The sequence below is a fragment of the Monodelphis domestica genome, chromosome 8 (assembly GCF_027887165.1).
Source record: "Monodelphis domestica isolate mMonDom1 chromosome 8, mMonDom1.pri, whole genome shotgun sequence".
NCBI lineage: Eukaryota > Metazoa > Chordata > Mammalia > Didelphimorphia > Didelphidae > Monodelphis > Monodelphis domestica.
The window spans coordinates 240,209,965-240,229,880 of record NC_077234.1 but is presented as its reverse complement, the minus strand read 5'-3'; the positions used below and the strand labels follow the sequence as shown (position 1 = coordinate 240,229,880).

The window sequence follows — 19,916 nt, the reverse complement described above, 5'->3', positions numbered from 1 at the left end:
CACAGAGCTGCTCTGGATTACTCCACCATCTTGGCTCCACCCCCCCCCCCGAAAGTAGCCTTCTCCATTCTTTATGGATGGCCCTCTTATTTGCTAAAATTTTTGCTTTTGAACTAGCTTTTCCCTATGAGTGTAATGTATTTTCTTTTCACCTTAATCTCATAAGATGTCTCCCTCTGAGCTAGAACTTGAGAATCATCTTCTATGTGGAGTTTTTCCTCATCTCATTTGCTAATGCCATACCTCCCAAACAATCTTTTATTTTATGATTTTGTATTTGTGTTTACTTTTTATATGTTATATGTACATATATTCAATTGCATTTAAGCTTCTTAGTAGCAGGGATCTTCATCACTTCCTGTATTTTTATCTCCATTACCTAGAACAGTGCTGGACACATAGTAGGAATTTTTTTTGTTAAACCCTTACCATCCGTCTTGAAGTCAATACTGTGTATTGGCTCCAAGGCAGAAGAGTGGTAAGGGCTAGGTGCCAGGGTCACACAGCTAGGAAGTGTCTGAGGCCAGATTTGAACCTAGGACCTCCTGTCTCTAGGCCTGGCTCTCAATCCACTGAGCTACCCAGCTGTCCCCACATAGTAGGAATTTAATATAAGTTGATTGAGCTATGCTTTCATTCAAACATCGATAAAAATGAGTTAGTACAACTCCATAGACCAACGCCTGCAGCCCTCATTAAAGTGCTCCTTCAAAACTGACAATGACTCATTAAAGAGAATCATTTCTTCAGTCAGTCGTGAATCCACTTAACACAATCTAACCTATCTCACCATCTTTTCTGTAATTTACACATATAAAAGAGATTTTATCAAAAGCTTTCCTAAAATTTTGTTATATTATCTATGATATATAAAAGAGATTTTATCAAAAGCTTTCCTAAAATTTTGTTATATTATCTATGATATTCCCCTCATTAGTCAACTTTGTAGTCTTGTCAGAAGGAAAATCAAATTGGTCTGGTTTGGCTTGTTCTTCATGACGTCTTGCTTTTAATGATAACTGCTTCTTTTTGAAATATTTTCAAGTGATTCCTTTAAATTTTTTGGATTTGGGAGATTTTTAGAAAGGACCTACGACTTGACTGTTGGAGGAAACTCACTTTAATAATATAGATAGGCAGCTACTGTCTAATAGTTTTAGAGAGTAACCTGGAGCAATGAGAAGATAAATGTTGTTCATGGTGACATAAACTTCAAGTGTCAAAGCCAGGATTGAACCTAAGACTTCCTAATTACAAGGCTGGGAATTTTTTCATTAAGTCTGTCTCCTTTAAAATGTTTCAAAAATATTTTCTGTAATTTGAACAGAAGCCAAGTTTACTGGCCCACAGTTTGAAGGAATATTATTATTTTTTAATTCTGAGATTTGACTGTTGTCAGAATAAAAAGGAAATCACAACTCTTACAAGAAATATAGAATCAGGCAAAACAGATGCTTATACTAGCTATGTCCTAAAATGTATTTTATTCTCTGTATTAGTCTTATAATTTTTCTGTTTAGGAGGTGAATTGTATTCATCATCTCTTATGGAGTCTAATGATAGTTTGCCATTGCATTGATAAAAGTCCCAAGTTATTAATTTTCAAGTTATTCAAGTATTATTTTTATAGTAAAAATTGTTATCCTGTATCTTTCTCCTTCACCAAAATCTCATCTTTCTTGAAAAGTATCATTTCTTATTGTGTAATACATTTATACTCTGTTTAGCTATTCCCCAGTTAACAAATACCCTCTTGGTTTCCAATTCTTTGCCACTAGGTAAAAAAAAGAAAAAAGAAAGGGTAAAGAAATATTTTTATATTTGGATCTTTTTCTCCTTTCTTTGATTTCTTTGGGGTTTATGCCTAAGTAGTGGTGTCACTGTGTCAGAAAGTATGTACAGTTTAATAACTTTTAGGGCATATTAACAAATTTTCTGAATACCTGTAGCAGTTTACAGTTCCAGAAATTGTGAATTAATTTATCTCTTTTCCTGCAGCCTCTTCAGTATTTGTTCTAATTCTTTTTTGTAAACTTTTACTGGTAGGCATGAGTTTCTTTAATTGTTAATTATTTTATGCATTTTTTCATATGATTGGTAATAGTTTGGATTTCTTCCCTTGGAAACTACTTATTCATATCATTTTAGCATTCAGGATATTCTTTTATTTTATTTTTGATTTTAATTTTCAGGTTCAGATTTTGCTCTCCCTTTCTTTCCCACCCATTAAGAAGGCAATAAATGTGACATCTGTTATGTATGTGAATTCATGAAAATAATTTCCACAAAAAGCAAGAAGAAGATAAGAAAAAATATATACTGCAATTTTAGAGTCCATCACTTTTTTGTAGTTTGATAATATTTTCATCATGAATCCTTGGGAATTATCCTGAATCTTTTATTAATTGGAATAGCTAAATCTTATACAGATTATCATTAGGGCATTTCTGTTACTGTATACATTGTTTTCTTGGTTCTGATTACTTCATTTTGCATGAGCTCATGATAAATCTTGATAGGTTGTTGTTGTTGTTGTTTTTTTAAACCAGCATTGGGTATATTCTAACTCTAATTTCATTGATGGAATCTGTAGTGTTTTAATTTCTGTTGGCAAAGCCTTTGGGTTCCTCCACCTCCATTCCACAAGGAAGCTTCAGAGTAGGAATTGAGAAGTCATTAAGAAAAAATGTTTGTTTTATGTATTTTAGTGAAACATTTTGTATGTGTTTTATTCCAGAATGTTTTTCAAGTATTGTCTGTTCTAAAGAATTTTTACTTTTTTTCTAGAACATTTTAACTGGGACAGTTACTTGAGAGAGACTGAATCTTTAGCTGCTCCATCACAGTGTTTCAGACAGGTAGTATATTGTCATAAAACTCTTTTATGTAATGTAGAACTATAAAATGTCATAGAATTACTATGTTATTAACTGCACAGAAGGGCTTTTTTATTTTAGGGGAGGAGCCACTTTTAGTAACAATTTCTGATAACTGTGACTTTTCTTGGTAGTAAGATAAAAAATAATTCACCAAATAATTGACAGTGTTTTCACTAGTAATTGGCATATTTACAATGTAAGAAGGCTTGGAGAATTTTGTGCCATAGTTAGCATCACTTACTTGGCATTTTAGAATGCCTCAGGGACCGTGTTGTTCCATCAGTCTAGGAGGTTTAAACTTAAAGGGATTTAAGATGATATCCATTAGTGGGCAACATTTATGTCTTTGAACACATGAAACAACAAATTGATGTATATCCATATTATTAGCATATTTGTTGAAGTGGCTTGGGGGTGACCATTTTCAGTTTAATAGCAGACCTGTTGTTTTATTTTCTATATTCTTAATATGTGGAATATAGTTAAAGCTCTATTTTGAAAAAAATATGCCTAAGCAATGTGGTAACAAATATATATTTTCTCTGTATACAATGTACATTTTAATAAACGTCTTTTTTTGTTTAATGTATGTAGTCCAAGATTCCACCTACTAATGAGTTTAAAATTGGCATGAAATTGGAAGCACGTGACCCACGAAATGTCACCTCTGTGTGTATTGCCACAGTCATTGGAATTACTGGTGCCAGATTACGATTGCGACTGGATGGTAGTGACAATAAAAATGACTTTTGGAGACTTGTAGATTCCTCAGACATACAGCCTATTGGAACTTGTGAAAAGAAAGGGGGCATGCTTCAGCCTCCTCTGGGTAAGGAGAAAATGTTTCACTTTATTCCTTTTAGTTTGATACTTAATAAAATAATTTGGGATTGATTTTATTTTTTATATCTACAATATCCCTAGGAAGCTTCACAAATTTGTATGAGGAAAAGATAAATGATGATAGGTTAGCAGAATAATAATATACAATACTATTATTATACCATGCAGTTAAATTCAATATTGGAGCTCTAAAATTCAGGCAATGTTTGCTGTTACTACAGTAGTTTTTTGCGGAATGTATTGGCTCTGGGGTTTTAGGCAACTGTTAACTAATTTGGAAAGGTTTCTGAGCCTAGTAAACTTTTGTATCTGTCATGTTACAAATATTTCAGTTAGGTTTAGAATGGCTCATCATCAGGTTGCCCAATTGTTAATGACTTTTTGGGAAGATGTTTTTGGGATATAGTATCTCTGGGATACTTAATCTTGAGGTGTAGAAGGATTTACAATCTATTAGAATATCCACATTGATGGAAAGTTAATCCTATAGGCATATATGCATAGTTTACCCACTCAAGGACAGCACCCATTCTACACATTTTTGTCAAAGATGTTTTATTTTCCCAATTACATACAATTTTCCATATATGTTTTCTGAAATTATGAGATCCAAATTGTCTCCCTTCTTCCCTTCCCTACCCCCTCTTAGAGATAGTAAGTAATTCGATTAGAATCTACATTTTTTTTTTAACCAAATATACAGACACGTACTGGGACCACATCACTACCTAGGGGAAAAGGGCGAACTCCCTGCTGTCCATTAAAATTTACTCTCAAGTCAGAACCAGGTGGTATGGAGAGGTTGGTTATGTTTGTGGGCACAGGAGAAAGTCTGATGCCTGATGGTGTTTGATGATGTCTGATGCCAAACTTCACTTTAAACTTCAGAACTAAACCATTTTGAGGAGCATTGTTACTTGGAGTTAGAAGGCCCAGTCATAAAAAATTTATGAGAAGTCATTGAAGGAGGAGCAGATGTTAATGTACTTTTTTTACAAATCATTTTAAAATATAAAATGTGTTCTTAGTCTTATGAATCTGCTCCAATTTGGGGAGGAAGTTTCTTTTCATGTGGAGAAACACTGTTGGTATTAGAAATAGCATTTGGAGTTGAATAGCATTAAGTTTAGGTCTTCTTTAAGATGTATGAATTGTATGACTTAAACAAATTTTTTTCTCTTATGCACTATCTACTTCATGGACTGTTGTGAGAAGTGTTTTCTAAACTATAAAATAGTACATAAATGTGAGCAGCCATTATTGTTAAAAAAAGCTTGAAAGGTAGACTGTACTCTTGAAAATATTGGTGAATTAATTAATTTAATTAGCTTTATGTAGCCTGGGAGAAATGACATGTTCTCAGTTTTTACTTGATATTTGGAAGTCAGGTATAAATAGGCAGTTAATTCTCTCTCATTGCTGAATTTTCTAAAATTTTAAGTTTGATACCTTTAGAATCTTGTCTCTTATCTTTCTACTTCTCTTGCTCTACATTGTTATCCCTACTCATTTTACTGCAGAATATATTTAGAGGAGAGTTTTAGTTTTGTTTCTGTTTTCCTCTGAAGGGTAGAGTATGCATCTCATTTTGTCACTTTTCTAGTCTGAAAGTTTATTTTCAGAAGTAAATACATTTTAAAATTTTTTATTTTTTTATTTGTTTTTCTAAAAAATATTTTAAATTAAAAATATTCATATGTTGGATTTCCCCCCTCCTGTGGGTAATATATATTTATATGAGGTACATTCATTTGTAAAAATCTTTGTAAGAAATATACAGAATTGCAGTTGAATGTGGTATTATTTTTTAACCTTTATTGTCTTTGTAACAACTCTAGGATAGAAGGGTAAGGGCTAGGAGAATGAGAATAAATGACTTGCTCAGGGTCACACAGCTAGGAAGTGTCTGAAGCCAGGCTATCTATCCACTGCCACCTAGGTGCCTTGGAATGAGGTCTTAATCACATTTAATTACCCACTTTAGATTATGAACCAGTCTGTCAGCAAGTATTTATTGTGGAAATTCTATATGCCAGACCCTTAGGTTTTTGCTTTGGAATTATAGATTAATGTCTCTTGTGATCATCTATGGTTTTTTTAATAGTGAAAATTCAGATATCTTCAGATAGTTTTAGTGAAATTTCTGTTAATTTTTAATTATGTGATCCTCATATGTATCTGCCTTGAATTTTTCAGGATTAAATTTTGCAGAAAACTTCACTTTTTCTCTTTATTTTTTTCATTTTTAAGTTTTATCACTTTGTCTTTTTGGTTTCTGCACATAGTTAATTTACAGTTCCATTGAACTTTATTAGTAAAGGACAACTTAATTATTTTTGAAGTTACATTAAAATAATAAAAGGATAGAGTAGAAGGAAGGAAAAGTGAGCCACAAAATCGGGAAATTCAATTTTGTTGATCAAATGATAAGTATGAGACCTAATTAGAACAACTTAGTATTTTATATGTGTATGTGTACACACTTATACACATTATTTATATATTCTATGTTAGATAAATTTTTTTTTAACTTTTACCTTCTTTCTTAGAATCAATACCGTGTTCTACGAATCTAATAATTGGTTCTAAGACAGAAGAGAGCAGCAAGGGCTAGGCAGTGGGGGGGTTAAGTGAGTTGCCCCCAGGGTCACATAGCTAGGAAGTGTCTTGAGTTCAGATTTGAACTGAAGACCCTCCCATCTGTAGGCCTGGCTCTCAATCCACTAAACCATCCATCTGCCCCCTAGATAAACACTTCTTGATTAGAAATCACATGTTCCTTTCACATTTCTTCATGGGTATACTTTTTCTCCCCAACCAAGTTTTGGTAAAGTATTATTTCGTACATAGTTTTTTTGATTAAATTTTTAGCCGCCCCCCACGCCCCTTCCCCCCTTCAGATTTACTTATAAGCATTTCATCTGCCTGTCTCTCTTAGTGAAGATACTGAGATGTTTTGTATGTGCATCAAGATAGACAGCTGCGAAGGGGAAACTGATCATCTCCTAAAAAAACAACAGAAGCTTTAAGGCTGTGCCAGTTTCTGAAGATGCCATTATTAGGTTGAAAGTTTGCTAAGAAAGATCCTTAGTCAAGCACAATGTGGCACACCTATATTTCCAGCTACTAGGAAGCTAAAGCTTTTGTCACTTGAGTTCACTTCTTACCTACAGGGACCTATGCCTGTTGGGTGAATTTCTGCACTAAGCTGAGCATTAATATTGCACTTCCCACCCCCTAGGAGCAATGAAGTCACTAGGTGGCCTAAGGTGGGAGCAAACTGGCCCAGGTCAGCCATGGAATGCAGGTCAAAGCTGCTGTGCCTCATCAGTAGTGAAATGGGTACCATGAGTAACTTTTACACTTACATTTTAGGTGATAGAGGGAGGCCCAGGCTTTTAAAATAAACCATAATTAAAACGAGGAGCACCTCTTAAATCTTTTATGGCTAGCATCTGGCTTTGATTTCTAAAAGTAGCTAATCACCTTTAGGGGCTGTTGAAGAAGACCTTACAAGAATTGGAACAGATTTTTCCTCAGAGGAGAGAGAGCTACAAGCAATTAGGTTAAGTTAGTGGGAATATGAGAGAGAGATCCTGATGATAGTGCTGAAAGAAGTTTAAAAAAATTTTACACAGCTGTTACTTTTACTATTACTGCTCCATTGCAGCTGTTAAGAGATTTGGGGGATGGGAGGGGGTGTGAGGGAAGTTGTTCTTCAGGAGGAATGGGGCACAAAGCCTGCATTTATTACCTTATAAGTCTTGTGGTTCAACTTGACTCTAAAGAATGGCTTTTGTTATTTGTTTTCACTGTAGTCACAGATCATTGTACCAATATAATTATGAGTGCCAGCAAAATACATTCATTCTCTGGGTAGGATGTTTATACTTCTAAGAAGGATAATGAAGCACTTTTATTATTGACACTTTTGTCACTTTTGTACACTTGTTGAAAATTCTCACACTGTAATTTTTTAAAATTAAAACTTCATTATTTATATTAAATAGGATTTCAAATGAATGCATCATCTTGGCCAATGTTCCTCTTAAGAACATTAAATGGAGCTGAAATGGCACCTGCAACATTCTTTAAGAAGGTAAGAAGAAATACTTCCCAGGAAACAAGCTTCCATTATTTTACTATTTAATGAAATGCTGAGTTGTTTTCTCTAATATGAAATAGTAAAAATATTATTTTAAATTACTTTTAACTGGAATGGTACGTTATAAAATTGGCCAGAATATAATTGACAACTTACTCTCTTTGGATTTGACAGCTAAACTGTAGGTAGGAATAGATAATTTACAAAGGAGAAATGTGAATTGTCTTTATTTTTTAAAATAATATTTTATATTTTCCCATTACATTTAAAAACAGTTAACATTCTTCTTTTTAAAATTTTCAGTTCTAACTTCTTTCCCTTCTTATCCTCCTTCCTTGCTCTCCCCAAGACAACAAGCAATCTGATATAGATCTTACATTATAATTTTATAAAACATTTTTCCATTTAGTTGTTTTGTGGAAGAGTTTTTAAATTGAAAAAAGAGAAGAAAATGAAATGTAGTATGATGAAATGTGAATTCTCAGTAAGCACTGGAAAAACTACTTGACCCTCAAGATACTTTATAACTACCAAATTGGCAGAAATAATTAAAAGTAATGAAACACAATGCTTTCAGGGTTGTGAAGAAATAGTTATCTTTTTCATTACTGGTGAAATTGTGAACTTCAAGTCATTTTTGTATCTTCTGGAGCAATGTTTTCCCCAGATGTTGTTGTCCAGTGACATAGAGATTATCCTGTGCACAGTCTAAATGGAAGGGAAATTCTCTATAGGGGGCAAAGGTTACCAAATGCTCTTATTTATGGCGTCATTATGCTGATTGCTTCAAATGTTGGGCCATTAAAGGGCCATACAAAAGATATCATTTTAGCAATCCATCTAGGGAAAAAAAAAGAATAAGCACAAATAGATGAAGAGTCTTCACATCATGGATATATAGTGGGATGGACATCCTCTTGAATATTAACAGTGGTGCGTGTGTCTTGGAATGATACTGCAGATGCATCATAAGTTAGGGTAAGAATTGAAAAGAAAGAGAAATGGATTGATTGCATTTGGGAAAGGTTATCATGCTTTTTGATGACCCTTAATACAGGTGAATGTGTTTTTAACCCCAATATTCTCTGAGTGATACTGTTTGAATAGTAATTATTATTTTTGAACTTTACCTTCCATCTTGGAATCAATACTGTGTATTGGTTCCAAAAAAGAAGAACAGTAAGGACTAGGCATTGAGGTTAAGTGACTTTCCCAGGGTCACCACAGTAAGAAAGTGTCTTAGTTCAGATTTGAACTGAAGATCCCTCCTATCTCTAGACCTGGCTCTCAATCCACTGGGCTATCCAGTGGATTATTGAATTCCACTGACATGCATCATTTAATTCTCCAAAGAACCAAAATTTCATATTAATTAAAGTGCAACAAAAAGATATGTAGTTTGTATTAGTTGACTTCAACACATTACCAACAATTTTTATAGATAAGAATGAATAAATGACTTCTACTTGGTCCTAGTGAGGATGCCTAGAAGTAGTGTATGAAATTTGTAGAGATACAGATTTGGACATGAGGGGGAAACCCCCCACAACAATTAATCACCCAAGAGTAGGTTTCTCTCTCTGGAAGATTTCAAATAAAGCTGGGAATGCTAGAGTATAGATTTTTATTTAAATTATCTATACTAGTTGGTCTTTCTCTTTTTTCTTTTTCTTTTCCAACTCCAAGATTCTTAGACATCAGAAAGGCATCATTATCATTTCTATTTGATTACACAACTAGAAAAAGGAGTAGCCTGGTCATTTAGTAAGGGTGAGAATAATGGAAGAGGACAGAGCCTAAATGTCATAGTATGTTGTAAGACATTATTCATGAATTAAAGGTAACTGAATCAGAACTACTCCAGAGGTTCAAGAGGAAGAGAAGGTACCCAAAGTAGAGGAGTATGGAATCTGTGGGAGGTTATAAAATAAGGGTAGGACTCACTAGTGTATGCCTATTTTTTAATACTATACTAAAGGAAACACAATTTGTGAGTTGGATGAAGGAGAAGACATAGTCACAAAGGATTCTCAGACTTTCCCCTTGGTATTGTATTAGAATATCCTTTTCCTAGCCCCTTTTATGATCTACTTTACCCTAAAGTCAACCAGTAACTGAAGAATTTAGGGTTAGAAGCTCAAGTCTTTGGAGGATGGTGAAGGCCCAACTTCGATTACCTTTTGGGGTTGCCTTATTATAGTCACATTGTGATTATGTCGTGAGGTCACCTTCACACATCTAACATCAGAGATCTTGTTTAACCACAGTGTGTTCAGAGAACAAAGAACAGGAAATGCGTTTGGGAGGTAGGACAAAATTTCTTAAACCTCTAAAAGGGAAAGGATTGATGCCAAGAAACATTTTTACTGCAAGGACACCATAAACAAATTAGCTGAGTTACACATAAAGACAGAAAAAAACTGACAAAGGAAGACAAACTTAAAGAAAATGGTTGTCTCAATACACAAATGACCTCAGCAACAAAGAAAAATGAAGTGAAATCCCTGAAGATGGTAAAGGCAAATAATAATATTTTCAAGATCCCCTGAAAAGACAATGGAGTAATTTTAAGAATCGCCAGCAGGTTTCTAGTTTTTATTTCCCACTACCTGTTAGGCATCTTGAACTGGATGTCCAAAACTGAACTCACTACCTCTCCCCACAAACTATTCCCCTCTTCCAACCTCCCTGTTATTGTTAAGGGCATACACCACCACCCAGACTCATAACTATAAAGGTTAAAATTAATGGTTGGACAATGATTATATGAAATTATGTGGCTGCCAGTATTTATTACTTCTTGAGTCAGAAATTTATTTACAAATATATACAAAATGGAAAGGAAACAAAGTAGAGAAATATGAAGAGGTTATCTATCCTATCAACTTAAATGTTGTAAAAATAAATTATGATGAGCTATAAAATAAAATATTTAGATGGAAAAACTGTTCCAATATAGGTTAAAAACTGTTCAGCTCACCAATCAGGTTCAAACTGTTCAGATACTTTTGTTAGATGTAATCAAAAGTGTCCTCAGTGATGAAGTGAAGCTCAAATATGAACTTCCCTTCAGGGCCAGGTGCAAGGACGCTGAAGAGACTTATTATAAATATGACATATTTATTGAAATATATAAGGATAAATAAAGGATTTCTAATTCTAAGGGATTATAAATCTACCCAAATAAACTCCCAGATTCCATAAGGAACTGCTTCTCCTGTGTTTCACAGGCTACACCAATCTTCCTTGATCTGACTAACCCAAATTTATACTATCTAAATAAAACCTACCACTATTATCCTTATAAATCTTAACTTTGCCTTCAAATTATAAAATAACAAAGGCTAGCTGGTTGAGTGTCAACAAGAATCAAGTTAGACCAAAGACCAGGTTTTTCTTTGGTCTTCTCAGATATAAACCAATTTATAAGAACCACAATAGATATTCAATACTGTTTCCCATGTAAGGGGTAAATTTAGGGGGTTTTGACTAATATATTGTACTAATAGGGATTAATTCAAATCCCAATAAAAATACTCAAGTCAGTTTGGGAATTTTATAGTGGTTTAATTAAAATAAAGGGAAGGAATTAAGAAGAGAGAGGGAAAAGGGTATAAGATTTCTCCAGCCTAATCTGAGCCAAGGGGAGTTCAGAGACCTCAACCTCAGCCAGATAGTATACGATAAACCCAAAGATCCCAGGTCTTGGGACAAAAATCCACTATTCGATAAGAACTGCTGGGAAAATTGGAAGACAGTGTGGGAGAGATTAGGAATTGATCAACACCTGACACCCTACACCAAGATAAATTCAAAATGGGTGAAAGACTTAAACATAAAGAAGGAAACCATAAGTAAATTGGGTAAACACAGAATAGTATACATGTCAGACCTTTGGGAAGGGAAAGACTTTAAAACCAAGCAAGACATAGAAAGAATCACAAAATGTAAAATAAATAATTTCAACTACATCAAATTAAAAGGCTTTTGTACAAAAAAACCAATGTAACTAAAATCAGAAGGCAAACAACAAATTGGTAAAAAATCTTCATAAAAACCTCTGACAAAGGTTTAATTTTACTCAAATTTATAAAGAGCTAAATCAATTGTACAAAAAATCAAGCCATTCCCCAATTGATAAATGGGCAAGGGACATGGATAGGCAGTAAAAAAAAAAAAAGATTTAATCTAGCTTGGCTTCCAGCCACGAGGCCTCCTCTGAGATGAGGGGCCTCCTAGGAGGATAGCATTTTAGGAAAGGTAAAGGGAAAAAAGGAATCAGCCTAAATTCCGAGAGAGATCAGGGAAGATGCCTCACCTGACCCACGCTATTGAGCTTCTCCCTGTCCCCACACAAAGGACGCTCACTGCCAAACCTGGACAAGACTGCAGGCAAGCTAAGATGCCAAAATGCTGCCCAGCACAAAGCCACGAGCCACCAGCCAGAGTGAGAGCCACGTCTCCTTGCCAGAGCCAGAGATAGAGTGAGAGCCACAGCCATGTCTCTGTGAGAGAGCCTAGAGAGAGGAAGTGATGCCAAATATATAGAACGTTTTTTTACATCACTTCCTGTGTCTCACATGTACCAATGGTAGCTTAAAGCTTGACTTAGGACAGCTCAGGGAGTCTGTCAGTTGTTTTCTGATTTGTCACTTTCTAGCACATGTCTGTCATAGGCCATCCTCCTCAACACTTAATCCTTAAGTAGGGATGTAGACATTCCTGTTTTTTAGGATTTTAAAGATTTAATCAGGGTGGAGAAAATCTAAAATTCACACTATTTGGGAAAAGAAAACACTGAGCTCCTTCAGATCTCCTTCAGATCTTTCCCTCAGACAGAGAGAGAGGCAAATATGTTACCTCCTCCAACCCTGAGAGTCTCTGAACGTGTGTCTCTGCCAACTGCCAGAGTGTAACTGACATAGAAAAACGTTATAACTGTCAACAATTGAAATTAACATGCTCTCTCAGCTCTGCTTCAAACTCCAGTTCTTTTCTCAAGCAGCCACTTTACTTCTTATCACTAAACTAATAAAACAATACTTATTTTCTAATTACAATTTTTACTTCAGGTCTGCTTAATCCAGGCAGAGATTAATTAGCTCTCCACCAGGAAGGCTGGTGGCGAGTAACCACGTGACCTCCTTCAAGATGGAAGCTAGTCTCTTAGAAAACTAGGAAAGGAGTCAGCCTTTTGCTCACCCAATAAAGTTAGTCCAGGAGTCAGAGTCTACGTTGAAGCCAAGCTCCAAGCCCACGATCCAAACCGCAGTCTCCAGCGACGCTCCCTTGAAGACTCCCCAGTCAGAAGACTATCTCCAGAAGACAATCTCTTCAGCTATCTTCTCCAAGACCATCTCCTCCAAAGGAGGAGTTTTGGTCTTGCTTTTATGTGGACTTCTTGTCCCTGCCTCAATTTCCAGATTTTCTAGCAGTGCTCAGGGGGCAGTGTCTGTGGGATTGACTTCTCACCTTCTGCAGTTTAAGTTCTCATCTAAGGGTGTAAATTTCATAAATCTCACCTTTGGGGGAGTTGACTACTCATGGGGTGTGAATTCACTAAGTGGTTTGTGAGCTCCTCCACCTAGTTCAAGCTTCTGTTGATTCAACTAAGTAGGGGTACTTAAGTTAGTGTTAATTCAGGATAGACACAGGGAATAAAGGATTCCCTTTAACAAGTGTAAACTCAGAACAAAGAATTCCCTTTTACATAAACTAAAGATCATTCTCTATTCTGTCTTTTTCATGCCTTGTTTCTAATATGTTATGGAGGTTTCATTATTCTGGTGCAGGCTCTCATCACCTCATACCTGGATTATTTCAGTGGTCTGTTTGATCCCTTCATCACTTCAATCCCACCCACACTTATCTGCAAAGTATAGATCCGAAGATGTTGCCCTTCTACTCGGTGGCTCTCTTAACCGCTTTAGGAACAAATATAAAATCATCTCTTGCCATTCAAAGCCTCTCACAAACTGGCCCCTGCTTACCTTTCTTTTGTTTTTACATTTTATATCCCCATGTCTCATGGACTCTGCTGTACTTCACCCAAGACGCTTCATTTCCCAACTGGTAGTGACTATCTGGTTGTCTCCCATGCCTGCAATGTCTCCCAAATCCTGGCTAAAATCATACCTTCTATTGAAAGCCTTTTCTAATCCCTCTTAATTTTAGTGCTTTCTTTTTGATAATTATTTCCATTCCATCTTATTTGTACATAGTTGTTTATGTTTTATATTCCTTATTTAATTGTGTGTTCCTCTTGGACAGAATGTTTTTTTGCCCGTTTTTTAGATTTAGCATTTAGCACCTGATACTTTAGTAGGCATTTCTGAAATGTTTATTGATTGTTTCAGAAATGCAAAGAATAGAATGGAACTATTCAAAGAAATAAAGATGAAAATTAGGTGTTTTAGGAATGAAATAAAATTTAACAAGGTTAGAGAGTTGAGAAAAAAATGAAATATCCAAAATTTTTTGAAAAAGAGGTCAATAGAATTAAATTACAAAACTGCAAAGGCAGAAGGAAACTTGAACTATATTTAAAATAACAACAAAAACAAACCAAAGTTGGAAGTGCACACAGTACACTAAATTTGTATATAATCTGATGAGTTAATCCAGAGGTTAGCTTACTATAGGTCAAGTCTCACTTGCTACCTGGCAAATACATTTAAAAACAAACAACTTGGCAACAGTTGGTGTTGGAGTAGTAATAGGAAAATAAGCATATAAATAAAGTTTTTGGTGAAATCTGAATCGCTACAACTTTTTTGTATATTAACTTAGAATTACACAGGAAGTATCTGAACTGCACATACTTGCCTCAATATTCCAAACATGGGCATATGGGAAGGAAGGAAACAAGCATTCATTAAGAGCCTACTGTGTGTCAGACATGCTAAGTGTGCTTTTTTTAATTATCTATTTGATCCTTGCAACACTTGGATGAAGGAGCTATTATTATCTCCATTTTACAGATGAAGGAACTGGTTAAGTGACTTGCCTAGGGTCCTAGAGGTAATAAATTCTGAGCCCAGATTTGAATCTCCTTGTTGTCAGCAAAGCATGCCTCTAGACTGTATACTAAGAAGTCACAGTTAGCAAAGTTCCGATGACCTAATACAAAAATATTCATAGCAATACTTTTTGAGGTAGAAAAGAGCTATGAAAAAGTTGGTATTTAAATGGTGAAAAAACCATATAAGAATAGGAATATAACTAATAAGAAGTGAGAAATAGGAGGAATTCAGAGAAACCCCAAAGACTTACATGAATTGAAGAAACAAACAAAAGAACCAAAAGAAGAAAACAATTTAAACGAAAAGTTCACCAAAAGGAAGTTGGATTTTTAATATAATTTTTTCCAATTACATGTAATAACAATTTTTAACCATTGTTTTATAAAATTTTTGAGTTCTACATACCCCCACCCCCCACCTCCAACTGTATGCAGTTTGTTCTGGACTATACATGTGTCATCATGCAAAACATTTTCATATTAGTCATGTTATGTTAAGAACATTCATATGAAACGAAACAAAATTACCGCCAAGAAAATAAAATGAAAAATGGTAAGCTTCTATCTTCCTTGAGGCTCATATCAGTTCTTTCTCTGGAAGTAGGATAACATTTTCCTTCATGAATCCTTTGGAATTGTCTTAGATCATTGTGTTGCTGAGAATAGCTAAGCCATTCATAGTTGATTATCACACAGTATTATTGGTACTGTGTACAATATTCTCCTTGCTCTTCTCAATTCATTTTTCATTGGTTCATGTAGGTCTTTCCAGGTTTTTCTGAAATCATCCTTCTCATTATTTCTTACAACATGATTCTGTTACAATCATATACCACAATTTGTTCCTCAATTTGTTCCTCAATTAACAGACATCCCCTCAATTTTCCATTCTTTGCCACTACAAAAAGAACAACTATAAATATTTTTGTACAAATAGATCCTTTTTTAAAAAAAATCTCTTTTAGGGTATAGACTTTGTAGTGATATTTTGGAAATTGAACTTTTTAAATATTAAAAAACCAGTGTGAAGTTCCCAGAGAAAAACCTGTGAAATATATACCTTCTCCTTCATAGCAGAACTAAGGGACAACAGAATATTGTATATATTTTTAGATGTTGTTCATTTTATTGATGGTTTTTGCTTAATTATTTTTAAAGAAAGGATCATTGTGGAAGAAGAGGGTTTATGCATTTAAAAAATTTTTAGAAGCACTTGGAATGCATATTGAAATACATTTTGCATGAGTAGACATGTATAATATATATCAAAGTGCTTGCCTTTTCAAGGAGGGGAGAGGAGGAAGGGAATTTAGAATTCAAAAATGATAAAAAATAATCAAAAATTATTTTGCATGTGTAATGGAGAAAAGGTTTGGGGATGGTAAAGGGAACAGGATCTAGGAGAGGATAAGTTGATGTTTAGGGTTGGCTCAGAGAGAGTGCCAGCCTCTGTCACACATGTAATTTGAGACCCCCCCCAAAAAAAACTTAAAAAGGGAAAAAACCTGAAATATACACTTTTGTGGGGAAATGGAATTAGAATCAAAGATGACTTTCATTGATTATTGATAGTGCTGTCTTTGTAATATAGTTTAGTTATTTAATAGGTCCTTCTTAGAATGTTTTCCTGGACCTTAAATAAGAATATCTGTTCTATTTGATGGTCTCTTTTATATACTTATTACACCACATATGAGAAGTACTTTCCATTAGAGGGTGAGTTTTTATTAATAAATATAAAGCGAATAAAGATGACTTTTCTGATTCATTCAATGTTTTAGCTCCTATCATACCATTAATTTTGGAAGAATGGTTCTGTTTTAAGCAGCAGAGGGAGACATTTACCTAACAATCTCAAGTTGGCCTTAAAGAAAACCTAATAAATGGCATTAATCTTCTAGCTTCCACCCAGACAAAGAAAGTTCACAGTTTTTTTTAAAATGAGGGTTTTATGTATTTTTAGAGACAACTGACATCCTTGCACCCCATTTTATTATTTCTAAATTTTTTACCACTTACATGTAATAATAAATTTCCGCAAGTTATATGATTTCATCCCATTAAAAATATATATACACACATATATATTTAAATTTGTTTAATTTAGACTATTTTTCCATGGTTACATGATTCATGTTCTTTCCCTCATCTCCTCCCTTCACCCTCCCATAGCCAACGAGCAGTTCCACTGAGTTTTACATGTACCTATTTCCATATTATTATTTGTAAAAGAGTGATTGTTTAGAGTTTACATCCCCAGTTATGTCCCCATTGAACTATGTGATCAAGCAAATGTTTTTCTTCTGCATTTCTACTCCCACAGTTTTTTCTCTGGATGTGGATAGTGTTTTTTTCTCATAAGTCTCTCAGAATTGTCTTGGGTCATTGCAATCTGTTTCTGTGTTCTCCTGGTTCTGCTATGCATCAATTCCTGGAGATTGTTCCAGTTCCCATGGAATTCTTCCAGTTAATTATTCCTTTGAGCACAATAGTATTCCATCACCAACATATACCACAATTTGTTCAGCCATTCCCCAATTAAAGGGCATCCCCTCATTTTCCAATTTTTTGTAACCACAAAAAGTATAGGTGTAAATATTTTTGTATAAATCTTTTTCCTTATCTCTTGGGGTACAAACACAGCCATGGAATGGCTGGATCAAAGGACAGGAAGTCTTTTAAAGCCCTTTGGGCATAATTCCAAATTGCCCTCCAGAATGGTTGGACCAATTTACAACTCCACTAGCAGTGTATTAGTGTCCCAATTTTGCCACATCCCTTCCAACATTTATTACTTTTCTTTGTTGTCATATTAGCCAAACTGCTAGGTGGGAGGTGGTATCTCAGAGTTGTTTTGATTTGCATTTCTCTAGTTATAAGAGATTTAGAACACTTTTCCATGTTCTTATTGATAATTTTGATTTCTTTATCTGAAAATTGCCTATTCATGTCATTTACCCATTTATCAATTGGGGAATGGCTTGGTTTTTTGTAGAATTGATTTAGCTTCTTATAAATTTGAGAAATTAGACCTTTGTCAGAGGTTTTTGTTATAAAATGTTTTTTCAGAATTTGTTGCTTCCCTTCTAATTTTGGTTGCGTTGGCTTTGTTTATACAGAAACTTTTAAATTTAATATCAAAATTATTCATTTTACATTTTGTTAGTGTTCTCTGACTCCTGCTTGGTTGTTACATTCCCTCCTTTCCCACAGATCTGACAGGTATAATATTTTATGTTCACATAATTTATTTACCTTCTTTATATTTAAGTCATTTACCCATTCTGAATTTATCTTGCTTTAGAGTGTGAGATGTTGATCTAAGCCTAATCTTTCCCATACTGTTTTATAATTTTCCCAGCCATTTTTGTCTAATAGTGGGCTTTTGTCCCCAAAGCTAGTATTTTGGGGTTTATCAAACTATCTTGCTAAGGTCATTTACCTTAAGTCTATTACATTGATCCTTCTGTCTCTTAGCCACTCCATATTGTTTAAAAAATATTTTTAAAAAATTGAAACATCCTTTGTCATTCTGCCTAAAGATTCTGAACTCTGACCAGAAATTCTGGGTTTCAGTGCTTTTCTTTGTCCAGGTTTTTGAAAAGTATAATAAATTTTTTGAAAAACTGACTACACTCTTTATCATTCTTTATAGCAGTATGCTTTTATTCAGTAACTGTGTATCAATTACATAAGATATTGTGAAAATTAAGTACTTTTAAAACAAAGTTCTATGATTATTTTAAGAAGAGGGATAAGAACCAAATTTGTGATTACGTTGGTTTAGGGAACTTCCAGATGAGGAAACATCCTCCGTTCTCCAGTATTAGCGAGTTACCTACAATACTGAGAGGTGATGTAATTTGTCAGTGGTTACAAAGCCATCATATGCTTTTAGCAGGGTCTGATTTAAGTCATCTTACTATTTGCTTTGTCATACTGCTTCTTGCTAAGAGGTCTAGACTTAGAAATCTTTATTTGTAAAATGCACACCACTCCTCGTCATTCATTTATGTTTTAACATAGGAATCTTAACAGTCTTCCTTTTGCTTTATATTTCTTTCTATTTTCAGAATTTCTTATCTATAACAATTTTTATTGGCTGATGGTAATTTATATGACTGGTATATCAGAAGACCAAAATAGTTTATCTCTTTTTTCCTTACATTTTGTAATTTCCATTTACACGTTGTTTCCCTCAGGGAATTAAACAGTTTTTGAGGAGAGGGACTATTTTGTTTTTATCTTTGCACATTGTGTGTTGAAAATGATTAAGTGCATACCAAATCTGTGATGATTTAAATGGCAGATGAAAGCATACAATTTTTCAATTGATTATTTGGGTTTATGTTTTGGGGTTTCTGTTTTATGAGATTACTCACAAAAATGAAGAACATGGAAATATGTTTTTTGCATGATAATACATAAATAACCCAGATCAAATCACCTGCCAGCACAAGATGGGGAAGGGAAAGAAGGGAGGGAGATAAGTTTAATCATATAACTTAGAAAAATGTGTGTGAAAATTTGTTATGAGTAATTGGTAAAACAAACAAACAAATATGTTATATTTGAGTTGTCTCTGGGACACCAATTTGAAATGTCATATAGGCAATGATGAGAGGAGATTAAATTTCAGGAGAGAGACAGGAACTGGAAATGTAGTTCTTAGTTACCAGCACAAATTAAAAAAATTCCTTCTGTTTGTAAAGAAATATGTCATTCATTTGCCTTAAAAATATTTTTTTGTAAATAACCTTTTGAGGATTTGTTTGTACAAAAATATTTACATCTGCTTTTTTTGTGGTGGTACAGACTTGGAAATTGAGAGTATGTCCGTCACTTGAGGAATTGAACAAGAAATGATGAGGATGATTTCAGAGAAACCTACCTGAACTGATGCTATGTAAATGGAGTAGAATCAGGAGTACATTGTATATAATAAAAGCAATTTTATATGATTGACAGTTGTGCTATTCTTAGCAGTACAAGATCCAAGACAATCCTGAAGGACTCATAATTGAAAATGCAATCTGCCTCCCAAGAAAGAACTGATGGGAGTCTGAAT

General features: G+C 34.3%; 1 protein-coding gene across 5 annotated transcripts in view; it reads left to right on the top strand.

The window, feature by feature from the left end:
• SCML2 (Scm polycomb group protein like 2) overlaps positions 1–19,916 on the top strand; it is a 157,812-nt gene that overhangs the window by 50,070 nt on the left and 87,826 nt on the right. For all 5 annotated transcript variants that reach the window (XM_007500826.3, XM_016424760.2, XM_007500827.3 and 2 more), the window contains 3 exons: positions 2,788–2,858; positions 3,474–3,708; positions 7,733–7,821. In XM_007500826.3, the coding sequence (XP_007500888.1) occupies positions 2,788–2,858; positions 3,474–3,708; positions 7,733–7,821 (395 nt within the window). The remainder of the gene's footprint in view (positions 1–2,787; positions 2,859–3,473; positions 3,709–7,732; positions 7,822–19,916) is intronic.